At 40.3% G+C, this 16,942-nt stretch overlaps 2 protein-coding genes across 4 annotated transcripts in view; one reads left to right on the top strand and one right to left on the bottom strand.

Annotated features, from left to right (window-relative positions):
- Positions 1-1,183: 1,183 nt before the first annotated feature.
- LOC132374280 (reactive oxygen species modulator 1-like) lies at positions 1,184-6,774 on the bottom strand. Of its 3 annotated transcripts, none has more exons than XM_059937837.1 (2): positions 6,704-6,774; positions 1,184-2,132 (listed from the first exon to the last, which is right to left on the bottom strand). In XM_059937837.1, the coding sequence occupies exon 2, from the start codon at positions 1,783-1,785 to the stop codon at positions 1,552-1,554; it is 234 nt and encodes a 77-aa protein (XP_059793820.1). In that variant the 5' UTR covers positions 1,786-2,132; positions 6,704-6,774; the 3' UTR covers positions 1,184-1,551. The 3 variants fall into 3 exon arrangements, with proteins under 3 accessions (XP_059793820.1, XP_059793808.1, XP_059793812.1); XM_059937825.1 differs by having other exon boundaries at positions 1,184-2,136; positions 6,704-6,772; XM_059937829.1 differs by lacking the exon at positions 6,704-6,774 and adding an exon at positions 6,592-6,621 and having other exon boundaries at positions 1,184-2,136.
- Positions 6,775-6,831: 57 nt separating this feature from the next.
- Positions 6,832-16,942, top strand: part of NIBAN1 (niban apoptosis regulator 1) — a 160,976-nt gene continuing 150,865 nt past the window's right edge. The window contains exon 1 of the mRNA XM_059937800.1: positions 6,832-7,084. Coding sequence (XP_059793783.1) covers positions 7,030-7,084 — 55 coding nt within the window. The 5' untranslated portion in view covers positions 6,832-7,029. The remainder of the gene's footprint in view (positions 7,085-16,942) is intronic.

Genomic DNA, 16,942 nt, shown 5'->3' with positions numbered 1-16,942 from the left:
AAAATGGGGAATATTTATTGTTTCATGTAACTGGGAAAGCCAGAACTCAACTAATGTAATGTCATCAGAGAATTCTTCTCCTTCAATCAGGGCCTCTCCTGGTGAACTAATGTTCACTAGCAGCTCAGGATTCATATCCTACCAGTTTATCAACCCAAGGGGAAAGAAACGGTTCTTTTTCAATAGCTACAATAGAGAAATCCTAGGCAAGATACTGACTGGCCCAGTTTGGAAACAAACTAACAAAATGTATTTCAAAGGTCCTCACACTCCTAGATTACTCTTTTTCCTCCTTCAAAACTGTTATTCCTGCAGTGAGCTGATCTTAGCTAAATTTTAGGAGAATGTAATCTGATTAAATTGATTCACCTTAAGATATTTAAAATGATAGCTTTATCATTTGCAACTTATCAATAAATGAACTGATAATTGGTACAATGTCATAATAAGAAAAGGACTTAAGGCAGTGTGGATAAAGACAGTTTTAATCAGGTTCACTAAATCATGCCAATATAGAAGCATACATTCTTTCATACACAAGGCATAGAAATCTGGACATCTCTGCCCTACTCCTCACACTATTTGTGAGTGGAAATATTTGGCAGTGTATTGGGAAGATGCTGTGAGAGTGGTCTGTCCTTGGTTCAGGCAATAAGAGATACATTGTAGAGAACAGAAAAGAAATAATAAAACTAAGTCAGCTTGCATTTTTTTTTATCATCACGTGCAGAAATTCTAAACAATATCAGTGATATAATATCCATCCCCACCTTGATGGACCAGTCCCACTGTTCCTGCATCCCCCTGGGGTTCCTTGCCAATACTTCCTCCCATCTCCCCATTCAAGCATGCCAGATAGAAGTCAGAGCCCTGGCATATTACTTTTCACAACTATTGATACATGACTAGGGGAATTAATGTAACGGTGACTTGCATTATAAAGAAAAGAGTGAACTGAGACTGCAAGAGGAAATAGTCAAGAGACAGTGCTTTACAAAATGGATTATACTTAATGTCAAACTGTGTGTTATAAGCAGTAAGTATAATCTTGAAATATAAAATAATTGAATTAGCCCCCCAAATATATTCGACAGGAAAAGTCTATTCTGGAAGAACAATTCATTTGTCAGCTGAGCAAAAGAAGCTTATAAGGAATAGCTGAATAATGCCAAATGTCTGTTAAACTAATTTAAAGGCAAGCATATGAATTTGATTTGGATCAGAGTCTGTGTCTGTCTTCCTTGCCATGTAGCCCTGGCTCGGGAGGGAGTATCATTGCTGGTCCAGCAGGTGGCACTCTTTTCTTTGTGCACTAGTACTAAACTAACAACTTGGCCAAGTACAAGGTAGTTTAGAGTCCTGCCTTCAGAAGAACCCTATAATCTGTTTATCTATGGCAATAATATGGTTATAGATTTCACAAGGGCAACTATGCTGGTCTGGTCTTTGTCAACTTTTTTTCTTAAATCAAAGACTTGTTTTATTATAGTACACGGACTGGGACTGATGTGAGGGGGTGGATGTAGTGGGCAACCACTGCCCTGATTAGCATCAGATGTCCATCCCGATGGCCATGAATGTGCCAGAGGTGCCGCCGCTCTGCATCATGGTTTTCCTGACACCGCCCATCAAACCCCGACCCCGTATTCCGATCCTGAGACAGGAAAAGATGCTGAAGAGCGCCCCCGCCGCCATGCCCGTGGTGTAACCCATCACAAAACCCATCTTCACGAGGTGGAAGCAGCTTGGCTGGAACTGTGCGTAGGGACTCAAGGCCACCAGCATCTCGCTTGTGGCCTTGGTCACTTTTGGTCTTTGTCAGATTTGAAGATTGGTCCATACACATCTAACTGCCCCATTGGGTCTAGAGTTTGTCATCCTTAGTTTTAAGCCTTTATCAGTTTCTGTTAAAATACTTTGACTTCTACTCTATGTCTAAGGTCTTGCACAATGCTGGAAGTCTACGTAAAATTGTGATGATTCACATTTGACAAGCAGGTTGAGCAAAAGTAATGTTTCTCAATTAAAAAAATATATTTTTCTTATAAAAATTCCACACATCCTTGGAGCTTCTGAAACTTCCCCTCAAGAATCAGTGATGAGAAGAAGTTGGATTCCATCTTCTACATATTCTTTCTAGAAAAGATTTTATCCAGTTAATTTTCTACAGTTTGTATTACAAAAACAGGTTTTTGTGTCTTTCAAATATACAATTAAAACATAATGGGCACATTTTTTCCCTTTCAAAATTGATCCTAATGCCCTGCCTCCTGGAAAGTGTGATTTGCTGGTCACAAATTAAAGGTACTATAATAAGCACAAGAATAAAAAGAAGTAACATTGATATGTTAATAAAAGCAATTAATAACCAAACAGTTAGTAAAACACCTTTTCATTTATTACGTCTTACCATGCTAGCGTCATTTAGAGAGTGCTAAATATGTGCTAGACATATTCATATGTAATAAGTGCATTACATATATGATCTCATTTAATTTTCAGATACCCAATTTGAAGAAAAGAAATATAAAGCTTAAAAACTATTTCCCCAAGTCATGTGGCAAGTCAGTATCAGAATGAGGACTTCTAAAGCTTATACCCCTGAAAAAGACAGAACATATTAGAGTACTGCAACAATCTTGTTAGTAAGTGAAGGAGCTTCATTTAAAAAAAACAAAAACAGTTCATAAAATGACTTTCAATAGTTAACCCTATTTTGTACAACAACCTATAACAGATATTGTTGATAAGATTAGGCCTTCTTTAGAAATTGTATAAAGAGGAGAGGGGAAGAGAGTGTTAAGTAAAGATGGGAGAGGGTCAGAGACAAATTAAATTGATTTAACAATTTGCCTATGTTTAGCACAACCTTCAAAGAAGATTATTCAATAAAGAACATAAGGAAATATGTTTTAATAAGCAAAATATGTTTAATTTGCAGTGTGTGTTAAACAGGTAAATGTCTTTAATATATATAAAGCTCTTACAAATCAATAAGAATAAGAAGTCAGTAGGAAAATGGAAAAGTATAACAATAGCCAATTCAGAAAGGAACACATGTGGCCAGAAAATCCATGGAAAAAATAATTAACCTTCTCGTTAAGAATTTCAAAATTAAACAATAGAACGTTATACCAATTTCAACTCCCCAAATTGCCAAATATTAAAAGGAATAATGAAAATAATAATAATAAATAATAAAAGATATGACAATGTCCAGTGTGATTGAGGAGTAGGGAAATAGGTATGCATCCATTGCTAGTAGATAGGTGAATTAATTTACATTTATACAATGAACTATCATGGACCTACATCTAAATATTTAGATGGAAATATTCCAGATGAAAAATTATGATACAGATTACAGAATACATATAGAACATCATTTCATTTTGATAAATAAGTAATTATAAATAAATGTATATATAGTTATAAATTATAATTGCATATACATTTGTATGTAAATTTGTAGGAATCTACATCAAACTGGTAATTGGGGTTATCTAAAGATATTGATGTTGGGATTTGGGTGAATTTTCCAGCTTTTTTCTTTTTGTTTATCAGTAGTGTCTAATTTTTCTATAGTAAAACCTGGTTACTTATGTAAATAAACAAAAGCAAGATTCAAAATAAAAGAAGCAGTATCATGGTTAAGAGGATGAACTCTGGAGTCAGATAAGCCCAGGTGATGGGTGACCTCGATAAGTTCCTTAAACTTCTTAATCTTGGTTTCCTCACCTGTAAAATGGTGATAATAATAGTGCCTATCTCAACGGGTTTCTGTGAAGATTAAATTAGACAGCTGATGTGACCTACTGTTTGTACTTACCAGTCAATCAAGTAATTACAGAGTTTCTACTCCGATATTATAGGGCAGTACAAGGTACTTGGGGAAATGCACAGTTTGAGATTGTCCCTGCTCTGTAGGCAGTTAAATTCCCAAATAGACAGATGTCACTAACTCAAATGAGAACATGGCAAAAAAGGGGTTCAAAGTTCTATGATATGCAAGGGAATCCCAAAACACAGTCACATTTTCAACGTGCTAAATGTCTATTAAACTAATTTGTTCCTTTAAAAAAAGGTAATTTAAATGGGTGAATTATATCTCAATTAAGATGTTAAAAAAAGGTAATCATTTGAGTATGTGAAACTTACCTGAAAGAAATGGTCTCAAGAGTATTTTAAGACCAAAAACACTGATGCAATACAAAAACTAACATTGCAAAGGAAATTTTCTAAACTAGCTGATTTGAATCATATGAAGTTGAATCTGGTTCATAAAGTTATTGAACTGCTTGGAGACTCATTTTAGTGTGTGATTAATAAAATGATTCCCACATAGGATTTGCAAATATTAAATACTATGACTAAAATAATGAATTCCTTAATTTTTCCTGTAAACCGATTGGGGAAAAAGAGCTTTAATTTGGGGAAAAAAGGGAGCAGAAGTTCTTGCTTAATGTAACATGAATGATTTTCAAGGTCCAATTAAAATACACTTTCTCTAGAAAATTGCGTTTTTGACCACTCTGGCCTTACTGATAATAACAATCCTAGTTTCCATTTACTGAACACTTATGTTCCTCGGAATATGTTAAGTGCTTCACAGACCCAGTCAAATTTAATTTTGACTATACTATGAGGTAAGTGTTCTTAGCTCCGTTTAACAGATAAGGAGACTAAGACAGGTAAGTTAAGAAACTTGACCAGGTCACATGGCTATTAAGTTATCTATCAGGTTAGGATTCCAAGCTGGAACTGTCTGGTTACAAAGCTTGTTAATAACTACACCATACAAAGTCCTTCCTTGTACCTTGTTCATTCTGTGAATGCTACAAATGAGCAAAGAATGATAGATCAGTATAATCAGTCTTTTCTCAGTGTATTCCCAAATAAGAGGTGACAAGCTAAAACTATACTCTGGCAGGAGATCCAAACTAGTTTTCTTTAATAACAATAACAGTATTCTGAGGCATAATTATAGCAATTTATATAATGAAAGGAATTACTACTCTGAGAAAATATACTTAATAGAGCCAACTAGAATATTGAGAACAGAGTTGAACATTGAATTGTTAAATCATTGAATAGTTATCTGGAAATGCTCTTTATTCATTGAGATCACAGCTTTCATTGACTGCAGATTCTTACATTTTGTATTTCACGCATTCACTTATTCAATAGCTATCCACTGAGCACCTACTATGTGCTAGGTGTTGTTCTAGGCATTTAAGATATATCAGAGAACATAAAAATCCCTGCCCTTAAAGAAAAATAATAATAATAAAAAAGAAAAGAAATAATTTTTAAAAAACCCCAAGAAACAACAGTATCAACAAAGACAGTCCCTGACCTCATGGAGTTTCCATCTCAGTGGGGAGAGACAGACAATGAAATACATGTCAGATGATGCTAGGTGATATGAATAGAAATAAGAAAGGGTAAGAGGCAGAGAGATGAAGGCTGGTGTTTAAATAGGGGGTTAAGAAAAGCCTCTCGGAGGTGTTAGCATTTAAGTAGAGATATGAATGAAGTGAGAGAGTTGGAGAGTAAGCCATGTGAATTACCCGAGGGAAGAGAAATCTAGGTGAAGAAAGAGCATGTGCAAAAAAGGCCCTGAGCTTGGTGTGTCCTAGAAGAGGCAAAAAGGCCAATAGGGCTGGAATAGAGAGAGCAAGGGGAAGGGAGAGTGTGTGGTAGATGAGGGCAGAGAGGAAGTCCCGCCGAATGTCTGTGATAGACTTTGTGGCTTTTTCTCTGAAGGAGGGAGACCAGTTAGGAGGCTATTGTAATCATCCAGGCGAGAAATGATGGGGTTGATAGCAGTGGAGGGGATGAGAAATGGTTGGACATTGGATGTATTTTGAAAGTAGATTTGAAAGGATTTACTGATGGATTGGAACGTAAGGTGTGAGAGACTGGGTGTGAGGTATGAGAAATCTTTGTGCTAAAATGCTAGATAATTAACCTTGGAGGGAAAAGCCTTCAAAGTCCTCCACAGGCCTGGTTCTTGTGTGAACAGACCATTCGACCTTGGAGGTTAAGTCAACAGGAATCACTAAAATCTGACTGCTAAGAATAGGAAGAAATGAGTGGTGACCCTTCTACCAAGCTGGTTCTCGTTTGGGAGAAGCTGCCAAGCTAAACAGTGGTTGTGGGAAAAGAACAAGTGCCCTTTCTAATGAACTATTTCTAGTTTGCGGAGGGGAGGAACCGAACCTAAAGATGTGAAGAGCAGACTCTGATCAAGTCCCAGCCTTCGGTTCTCCCTAGCTTTTTCTATTTCTCTCTTTTCTCTCCTTCATGCCCCACTCCCTCCTTGGTCCAACTTCTTGGCTGCAGGAAGGGACAGTTTACCACTGGTTTCTCAAACGTCAACAGGCATCAGAATTACCTGGAGTGCCTGTGAAAACAGATTGCTGGGCTCCACACCCAGAGGTTCTAATTGGGGCGCTGTGTGTGTGTGTGTGTGTGTGTGTGTGTGTGTGTGTGTGTGTGTGTAGAGGGGTAGAGAGGAAAGGTGCCGGAGATTTTTGCGTTTCTAACAAGTTCTTAGGTTATACTTGAGAAGAACTGTTGCTTCCGTACCGGAGAGGAGGGCGTGCAAAGCAAGGAGCTCTGGAACTCCACCTCGTGAGATGTGAGGGGGAAGGTTCCAGCTCACAGAGGTTTCCAGTCACTAGGGAGATTGTCCTCTTACCCCAAGCTGAAACTAAGAAGGCAGCGAAGAGAAGAAGCGGGAAGTAGTCCTTCCAGACCAGACATCCCCTCGGAGCTCCCCGGTGAAGCGAAGGCGGGAAGACAGCCCCGGGCCAGCCCACAGATCCTCAGAGGGCGCGGACCCGGAGGAGGCGCCCCAGCAGGCCGCGCCTCTTGGAGGAAGTTTGCCCTTTAATTGCAGAGCTCAGATCTCCGTCGCGTCAACTTCCAGCAGCGGGCAGCGGGCGCCGACGGGAGTGTCAGTCTCTCCCGCCCGGGGACTGGGCCGGGCAGCCGCGGCGCTCAGCGTTCTCCCGCACCGTCGCCATGGGCGGCTCGGCCTCCAGTCAGCTGGACGAGGGCAAGTGCGCCTACATCCGAGGTACGCCCGCCGGGGGCTTCCCGGAGCGCGACGCCCGTCCACCCGGAGCCTTGGGCCAGGCTGGGCCCCCGGGCACTGGCCCCAGAGGGGGCGACCCGAGCGGCGTCCGCGGCGCCCCTGCCCGCCACGGCCCGCTCTCCAGCGGCGGGCGCGGGGATGACAGGGGCGCACGGGACGCTCAGCCAGGGTTCCCGCAACCGGACGGCAGCTCGGCCCGCGCGCCCTGGCCCGGGTGGGGTGCGGGGCAGCCAGGGCGAAGGGGCTGGGGGCGCTTTAGGGAAGCGCCGCCGGGCGGTTGGGAGACGCAGGTGCAGGTTGCGGAGAGGAGGACCACCCAGCTGCCTCCACTCGAGCCGCCTCGGTGTCTGTTCTGCACACCCCGCCCCCGGCCCAGCAACACCTCGCCGTCCTGTACCTGGCATTGGACTCAGTTCTGAGCTCTTTCCGAACTTGCCGCAGAGAGAACAGTGGGGATGTCCCCTCGCTTCTAGAGATTCCCCTGGGGATTCCCGGCATATAAGGCAGAATTTCCCTGGCCTGGTTTTGTAAGACGCAGCGTCGGCCACAGCTTTACTGGAGCTTCATGGTGTCACTTGTGGGATGGTTTCATCAGAGGCAGAAAGGACAGTGTCATCAGGCTCCCAGGTTGTGCGGTTCCCTTCTCTTCCCGGGGGTGGGAGGTTGGGGGAAACCGAAAGAGGAACACTGGCATATTGGGTAACAGTTGCTAAAGTTGTTGATGGGGAGAAACTCATTCGAGAGCCTTTCTGGGATATAGTGATACAGTAAAGAGTGTGGGGCAGAAGAAAACAAAACCCAAACTGAGCTGAAACTGCAGGAAATCATGATTCTTTATCTCCTAGGTGTAACTGGCCTCTTTCTCTTCCCTCCCCCGCAAACCTTGCCAACAACCACTACCTAACAGTTGGTTATCTTGTGAGTTTAGTGTTTTTCTGGCTTTAGAAATACCTTCTAAACTAGGTATTATACTCTAGGTTTTACCCTAATTCTGCAAAAAAAAAAAAAAAAAAAAGTTCTTTCTGGTACCTCTTTCTGGCCCCTGAACCATTTCCTAAGAGGAAAGCATTTATTTAGTGTCCTTATTCCAAATTTGCTTTCAGTCACCACAACATTTAAAACCATTTAAAAAGGATATCAAATTAGGACACTTGAGAGCAATTTAACTGATTCTCCAGACCTCTGCTCTGGTGCTTTGAGAGGTAGAAGATCATCAACAACCCATACTGTCAGGGAATAAAACTTGGTCAAGTATCCCTTTGCTGTCGTTTATTTAAAATGGGGAAAAGATGGATGACTTATTTATATTAGAAAAAGAGCTAAACCAAGTCTGCCTTAATCTTACAAATTTGGCTACATGCTTGTTATTTACACCAATGTGCAGGGGACTGAAAGAACAATGTACTAGAACGTTGTGAGAAGGGACTTGCATTTAATTATTAGCAAAATATGTTTATGGCATTTATTTTATAAAACTTTGTTTCACTGAAAAGCATAGAAACACATCAAGTTGCAGCATGGCCATCTACAGTAATCAGTGGAAGTCCCGCAATGTGAGGGGGGTTAACTTGCTTGAAGAAGACTTCATGGTTATCATGGATGTTGCTGCTGACACAAGCATTGTACTCATGTGATAAGAAAATGTGTTACCTTTTTCATTCTGAAATTAAATTATGACACATACAAAAATATGAGCTAGCTAGTACGCAGGAAGGACTTGTAATAAATGCGTTCCGAATGCATAAAACTATAAGCAGATTGTGTGACAGTCATTGTATCCTCTAGTCTTGTTCAGTTATATCTCCTCATTATTTGTTTGGGAGGGCACTTTCAAGGTATGTAGGGGTGGAGGGAAGAGAAGAGTTAAAGTCAGAATACCTCCAGAGAAAATGAGAAGTTGCCTCATTTGAGAATACTAGTCTTGCCAAAAAGAGAAAAGAGCACTGGAAAAATGCATGGTGTTGTGAATTGTTAGTGCATGAGCAAAAGACGTTCATGAGGCTGTGATTTCCTGATGGTTTTGAAGCCCCAGATCCCTGAAAAAAACCATAACCCTGTCTTCACTGCTTTGCCCATCCGTTAGCCCACAAATATTCTCAAACTTTGATTTAATTGTAAGCAGAACAATTGAAAGTATGACAGTAAAGTTTAAGCACGATTTTATGACCTTTCTCATAAAGCAGCCGCCAGTGAAATATTATAGATTTGAAAGCTCCTGTAGCTGAGAAAATAACTTTCTTTCAAGCTTTATAAACTTTGCCAACATGGAGAATAACTAGTCAATACCTTTGGTGTGAATTTTGCTAACTTAATCTTGTACGTGTTATGAGCAGCTGTATTTCTAGTAGGCTAATGATTCTGTATCAGCACTTACTTTTGGCCAAATCATTTAACAGCTGCCATTTGGTTTGTGTGCCTCAAAACTTTGTGTTAATAGTGATCCTTGTCCCATGGATATTTTGAAAGTACATTATTTCTTAAGATTTGGTAAATCTCTAGGTAAAGGGGCATCAGAAGTGTTAAAGGAGTTACTTCATCTCTAAAGATGTTAGTTTTGAAAATTAGTACCGCGCTCATGTTTCTTAACAACAGAATACATTTTGGGGATGTGTCTAGAAGTCTTTCGGTAACTTCCCTTGATGAGATGTTGCTATTAATAAACAATACTAAGACCAACTTGTAATCACATGGGTAGTGTCATCTGTTAGCCGTCAGGAATGCTTTTAGCAGTGGCCTAAAAGGATCTTGCTTTAATGAGAAAGAAAGCTCATAAAATCCCGGCATCAGTGGTCAATTTAGGGCACTTTTCTCTTTTTTCTGCCCTGTGTTTTTTTCCTTTTAAACTTTTGGTATGCCTAAAAGTGAACTACAGCTTCAAAAACCACAGTGTTTTCCTGTTAAAGCAATCATTTTATTTCCTTTAAAAAATTACCATTGAACTGTTGATGAATCAAAAGAAAACAAACTTGAAAACTCTCACATATGTCCTGTGGAGGGCCGGAAAAGTACTGGAAAATCAATGCTGCGGCTGAGAACTGAGGGATACTTGGGTTCTTGGGGTGGGCTGGGGGATGCTGGAGGACACCTCTAGGCTTGGTGGCAGCAAATAGCAGTCAGGAAAACTGTTCTTCTCCTAGACTTACTGTCGCATTGTCAGCCACACCTAACCTGTAAAACGGCTTCCTCTGAAGTACTCATCAGTGATCTGATGCTTATAAAGTAAGAAATGAGTTTCAGCTTAAAAACATGCATTTCTCTCAGAGGAATTTTCTCATATTTATACCATAAGGGTTAACTTAGGTGGCTGTATGTGAAATTTATGCTGATTATAGTGTCTGGAGTGAAGTCTCCCTAGACCAGGTGAATGGAAGATAGGGAGTTTGCAGTCTACTCAACCTAGATGCGTAGTTATTAGTCCACACATTTGCTTGTTCTTCAGCTGTAATTTGTTGGTAGGAGATGGGCAAAAGAACTGGTCTGATGTAATCTTAGAGTTCAATTTATCTCTAGTAAAAGTACAGTTGACCCTTGAACAATATGGGGGTTAGGGGTGCTGACCCCCTGTACTGTCGAAAATCTGTGTATAACTTATAGTAAGCCCTCCATAACTGCGGTTCCTTGCTATCCATGGATCCAAATCCACGGATTCAACCAACTGTGGATCATGTAGGGCTGTAGTATTTACTATTAAAAAAAGTAAGTGGACCCACAGAGTTCAAACCCATATGTTGTTCAAGGGTCAACTGTATATTGTAATGGAATTTTAGGATACGGAGTGTGGTAGACACTATTAGATGCCAACCCAGCATCCTTTCCCCATTCCTCTTTCATAACAGAGCCCCAATTTTGTTAGGGCAGCCCTCTGTTTCAGAGAGGCTAGCCCCACTTATGGCTTCTGAGAGATGGGTGCTGGTTGGTCCATGCCTATCATGGTGGTGTGTTCTTGTCAGTGATTGCAGTTGACCCTTGAACAACATGGATTTGAACTGCATGGGTCCACTTATATGCAGGGTTTTTTCAATAGTAAATACTGCAGTACTATATGATCCACAGTTGGTTGAATCTGGGCATGTGGAACCACAGATATGGAGGAACTGCAGTTACTGAGGAACGCATATATGGAGGGCCAACTGTGCAGAGGGTGGGCGCCCCTCACACCCATCCCCCCCCCGATGTTCAAGGGTCAACTGTATACAAGGCATGGGATTGTGATGAAATCTGGCCACTGAAGCTTTTTTTTTTTTTTTGGCTGCGTTGGGTCTTCGTTGCTGCGTGTGGGCTTTTCTCTAGTTGCGTTGTGGTGCATGGGCTTCTCATTGCAGTGGCTTCTCTTGTTGTGGAGCAGGAGCTCTAGGCGTGCGGGCTTCAGTAGTTGTGGCACACGGGCTTAGTTGCTCTGCGGCATGTAGGATCTTCCTGGACCAGGAATCGAACCTGTGTCCCCTGCATTGGCAGGTGGATTCTTAACCACTGCGTCAACAGGGAAGTCCCTGTCCATTGAAGCTTGAAGGGAACTTTGCTGGCTGCTTCTAAGAAAACTTTCTTCCCTTTTCAAAAGGAGACAAAGGGAAGAGATGTATTCTTTCTCTCCTTCTTTTGGATTTTGTTGCATCTGAAATGTGATGCCTGGAACTGCTATTTTTATCTTGATGAGCAGGAGGGGCACTAGCTTAAGACATAGGCAACACCTGGAGCAGTGCCAGGCTGAGGCAGTCTCAGAGAGGAGAAGCTGGAGCCCAACAAACCTCGCTGATTGCCTGCCCTAGTCTTGAGTACTTCTTGTTATGATAGATACTAAGTCCTCTTTGAGTTGGGCTGCTAGAGACTGCTAGTTATCCCCTAATATAATTCTCTCTTGCTTTTTAAAATAGTAGAACCTCCAAATGTTAGCTGGCCACACGAATTCCTAGAATAAAGATATTTCCCAGCCTCCTTTGCAACTAGATAGGGTCATGTAACTGAGTTTTGGCTAATGGGATGTAGGTAGAAGTGCTGTATGCAGTCCCCAGAAAGTGACCTTAAAGGGAAAGGGTGTGCCTTTCTTTGTCCTGTCCTCCATACTGCTGGCTAGATTGCGAACGTGACTGGAGCAGCCATCTTGGACTATGGCTTGTCCTTTAAGAAGGAATTCATGCAAAGTGGAATAAGTGGACAAAGGAGCCTAGGTTCCTGAGGACTTCATGTAGTAGAACTTACATACCAGCTTTGGACTACTTACCTCTGGACCATAATAAGGGAGAAATAAACTTCTATCTTACTTAAGCTAGTGTTATCTGTGCTATTACTGTTATCCACAGTCAAACTTATCCTAACTAATATAATTTTCTTCTGTTATTTATGGCCCAAAGCATTCTAGCCAGTACACTAAGTGCTGCCTTACTAGGTCCCCCTCAAGAAAAATTAATCCAAAGAAAGTAGGAAGTGGGTCAGAATTATACCATTAGTATTTGTCTCAGTTCCTAATTTGTAGAAATAAATGGGTTCTCCTAAGAAGTGAGGAATTGCAGTGCCTCAGGTGGGAACAGCAGGGACGGGAGAAAAGAAGAAGGAGAGGGCCCAGTGTAAATAATGCACAAAGGTATATTGACCACATTATGTTTTAATTTAAAAAATGACAATCTGGGCTTCCCTGGTGGCGCAGTGGTTGATAATCTGCCTGCTAACGCAGGGGACACGGGTTCGAGCCCTGGTCTGGGAAGATCCCACATGCCGCGGAGCAACTAGGCCCGTGAGCCACAACTACTGAGCCTGCGCGTCTGGAGCCTGTGCTCCGCAACAAGAGAAGCCGCGATAGTGAGAGGCCCGCGCCCCGCGATGAAGAGTGGCCCCCACTTGCCGCAACTAAAAAAGAAAGCCCTCACACAGAAACGAAGACCCAACACAGCCAAAAATAAATATAAAAATAAATAAATAAATAAAAGATTACTATTAAAAAAAATGACAATCTACTACTGAAGCTGGCAGGAGTTTTGCATTAGGAAAACTATTGCAGATTAGGAATTTCTGGTGGCAACTATTACTTTCTACTACCTTTAGTCTTTGCCAATGGAAATCAAGACTTTGGGAATTTAATGTGAATTGAGGTTCATAGATTCATCAAAAATAAAGACCCTAGGCTGAGACAATTCAATATTTTCTCCCGTGCTTTTGGAAGAAAGAGTGATCTTCCCTCTTTGGTCCCAATTCGTGTTTTGATGAACGCATAGAGTCAGATGCTAAATCAAGATCTGGTTTTGATAAAACACTTTTTTTTTGCCTATGGACATTGGCTACAAGAGGATCACTTGATCACCGGTGCTTTAGTAATAGTAACTCCTAGAATGACAATAGTGATTTTTATTTATTTTTGCTGTGGACTACTGAACTGATTATGGTTTTACTCTGTTGTTCTCTGGAAAGATCTGAACTGGGTTCCCAGGTAAAAAGTGCAACAGGAGGAGCACAATTTGTGACAGTAGTTTCTAATTTAATTAAAACAAATGCACTGTGAAAGTTTTACAAAATATGCAACGTGCATTATGACAGTGAATTTTAAACTCCTAATCAGAAATTTTAATATTTTTGGTCAGTGAAGCTAACTAACACCATTTTAAGAAAAAAGGTACATGCAGCAGTTTGCCTTGTGAAATGGAAAATGAAGTCAGAGGTGAGGATAATAATGAAAAGGAAGACAAAAGAATAAAAGAGCACAATTCATCTGGCACAGTCTGTTAAAAGCACTTTAGTAAGACATATGACATGAGGGCTGAAATTCTAACAGTTCCAAACTAAAACACACACACACACACACACACACACACACACACAGTCCCAAATGCAATACAGATTTTCTCCTTTGAAACTGGAAAATTCATTTTAAAAAGAGACTAGCAAGTTGCTGCCAATAAGAAATTGCAGGCCAGGTTATAAAAGTGCCTCTTTTTTTTTTTTTTTTTTTGGTACTACATGTTTTTTCTCACTTACAGGAGAGAAGAAAAGATTTAGATATATGAAAGAAATTAATTCAGTTTTGCAAATTGCAAGGTCTAAGACCCAAAGCAGTTTATACTTCTATGCTTGATATTGTTTGGATATTGCTGTAGATAGGATCAGAACAAATCAATAGTTTTTTACTAGGAGCCTTGAAGTCCTTTTTAAAAAGTCCATAGTCTAAAGGAATTTTGGAAAAAGAGTAAAAGTTTCTGTGCCAAACCATGTGGATTTTTTTTCTTTTATTTAAAAATAAAACATAGGCTTCAAAACCATGCAAAACAAATGCATAGCTTAGTGCATCATTACAAGGCAAATGTCCTGTAGCCACCACCCAGGTCAAGAAATGGAAAGAACTTTACTAGCCATCCCAGAAGCCTCCATGTACCCCATCCCAATCTTAGACCCCTTTGTCTCTCCAAAAAAAACTACCCCTGAAGATACTGGCTCCTAAAAGAACTATTTATTTCCTCGCAGTTCTGCTATCTGCCTCGGATTCCACTGGGTGATTCTACTTATTTCCTAGTAGTCAGCCCTGTGAGTCCATTCAGCTGGCAGATTGGCTGGTGGCTGGTCTGAACTTGGGTAAGCTGTCTCTCCAGGTGGACTTTCTACATGGGCTTTCCAGTAGGGTCCTAAACTTTTAAAATGCTAGGTCAGGGTTTGCAAGAATGCAAAAGCTTCTAGAAGCTGCCAGAGCTTCTTATGGCTTAGCCTTAGGACAGCACAGTATTACTCTGCCACATTCTACTGGTTAAAGCAAGTCTCAGGGCCAGTTCAGATGCAAGAGGAGAGTAATACAAAGTCACAAAGTCATGAATACCATGAGCTGTGGTTCGTTAGGGGCTGCCAATGTAACAGATGACCACATTACTCATCCTAGATTTTATAGTAATGACTTTCTTATATTTCCTATAGTTTTATCATCCAACAATGCATTTTTAAACACTATAGTTTAGTCTTGCCCATTATAAAAATATCTTTTTAAGTTTCTTTTAACCTACAGGTTTCCCTTACGTCTCTGACTTTTACTTGCAAATGATCTGTTGACAGATCTGGGCTATTGGACATGTAGGGTTTTCCACAGTCTGGAATTTGTTCATGGTGCAGTTCCACGCATTTCTCCTGTATTTTCTACAAATCGACAGAGAGATAGTGAGATGTGATCAGACTGAGGATTAATACTTTTCTCAAGGCTATAGGTGGTGCTGTGTTCTTCATTTGGAGGCACGTAACATTTGGTTGTCTCTTTTTGTGATGTTAGTGGTTATTGATGCTCATTGCCAGGACCCATTAATTCACTGGGATTGAAGAATGGTGATATTCTAATTATGTCACTTTGTTTTCACTTATTAGCTGGAATAGTTTTATAGAGTGATACTTTCCTTATTTACTATTTGGTTGTCTCATATGATAGTTCATATAGGAAAGGCAGGATAAAAACTTTACCCTTTCATTTTATTTACCAGTTTCCAAGATAATTTGTTGGTTTCCTGTCATCCCCTGAAGGTGATCAATTAACTTCAAAAATATCATTGTAAACTTATGAATTCCATTGTAATTCTTATACTTGTTGAAGCCCAAATTTCCCATCATTGGCAATGAAAGCCTCTTAAGTTGGCTCCTGAGTCCTTTTGAAATTACCCTAGTAGTATTTGATAGCTTCCTTGCCTTCCAGTAGGTCAAGATGTTCTTGGTTCATCACATTTATTTCCTATTCCATACTTGGAATAAGCAATATCTATAAGAATCCCTGGTTTCTTTTAGTGGAAAATGGTATTCAAGAAGACAGTTTGGGCCTAGAGAGGCTCATTGCTATGACTGGATTGGCCATTCTGGACCATTTCTGGACCTTTTTAGTGGACAGACTGTGAAAAAAAAGGTATATCTCCTACATTATATTTGTATCTCCTTTTTCCTGGTTCTCAAAGACACAATAGATGGTAGAATTAAATATCCTCAAATTGTTATCTATGTTATCCCACTTAATATATACAACTATTTCAGAGAATAATGTGAATACTACCACCATCAATTATGATTGTAGAAAACTGTTGAACAGGCTGATTTAAGAATTAGTAACAAAATTTTTGTATATGCTATTCCAATTCTCCCCCAATTTTATTTTATGATTTTACTATGTCAGGGCATATAACCATTATATTATATTCTTTTTTCTCATTTAATCTTTGTTTTCCAAGTAAGTATTACTGAATACATCAGTCCTTATGTTGATGTCTCATTGGTGTTTGAAGCTCATTATCTAGTAGATTTCTCAAGTAGAGCTCATGGGAACATAAAGAAACATGAAGGTAGGACTAATTTAGTGGCTCAGAGATATCATCAAAGGTCAGCTTATTTCTATCTTTCTACTCTCTGTGGGCTAGCTCTCCTATGGTTGAAAGATGACTAGAGTAGCAAAAGATATCACGTTCTTAAGTAAAGTAATGTCCCAGAGGCCAAGAAGAGGACTATCTATTCTGTGAGTCTCTTTATAAGAACAAACCTTCTCCAGATGCCTTACAAGCAGACTTGCCTTTATATCCCACTGATCAGAAGAGCGTCACACATTCCTTCCTAAGTTATCACTGGAAAGAGTGTGGAATTATCATGATTTGGTTAGACTAATCCAGATTCACCCCTGCCTGGGGCTGGGCCCTATCCTCACTGAAGCACATGGCTATAGGGACACCTGAACAAAAAAAGGCTCGCTTGGCAAGGAAGAAGCATGAATGGCTATTAAATGGTAAGTAAGCAACATTACGAGTTTTGATAAATGTTATGAACGGAGTAAAAAGGGTATTGAGACAGAAAACTGATGGTAGTGATAGAGCAAGGAGATGAGATATGCTTAAGATATAGTGCTCAGGA

The sequence above is a fragment of the Balaenoptera ricei genome, chromosome 1 (genome assembly GCF_028023285.1).
Source record: "Balaenoptera ricei isolate mBalRic1 chromosome 1, mBalRic1.hap2, whole genome shotgun sequence".
NCBI classification, from domain to species: domain Eukaryota; kingdom Metazoa; phylum Chordata; class Mammalia; order Artiodactyla; family Balaenopteridae; genus Balaenoptera; species Balaenoptera ricei.
This window is presented reverse-complemented; position numbering and strand designations above follow the sequence as displayed.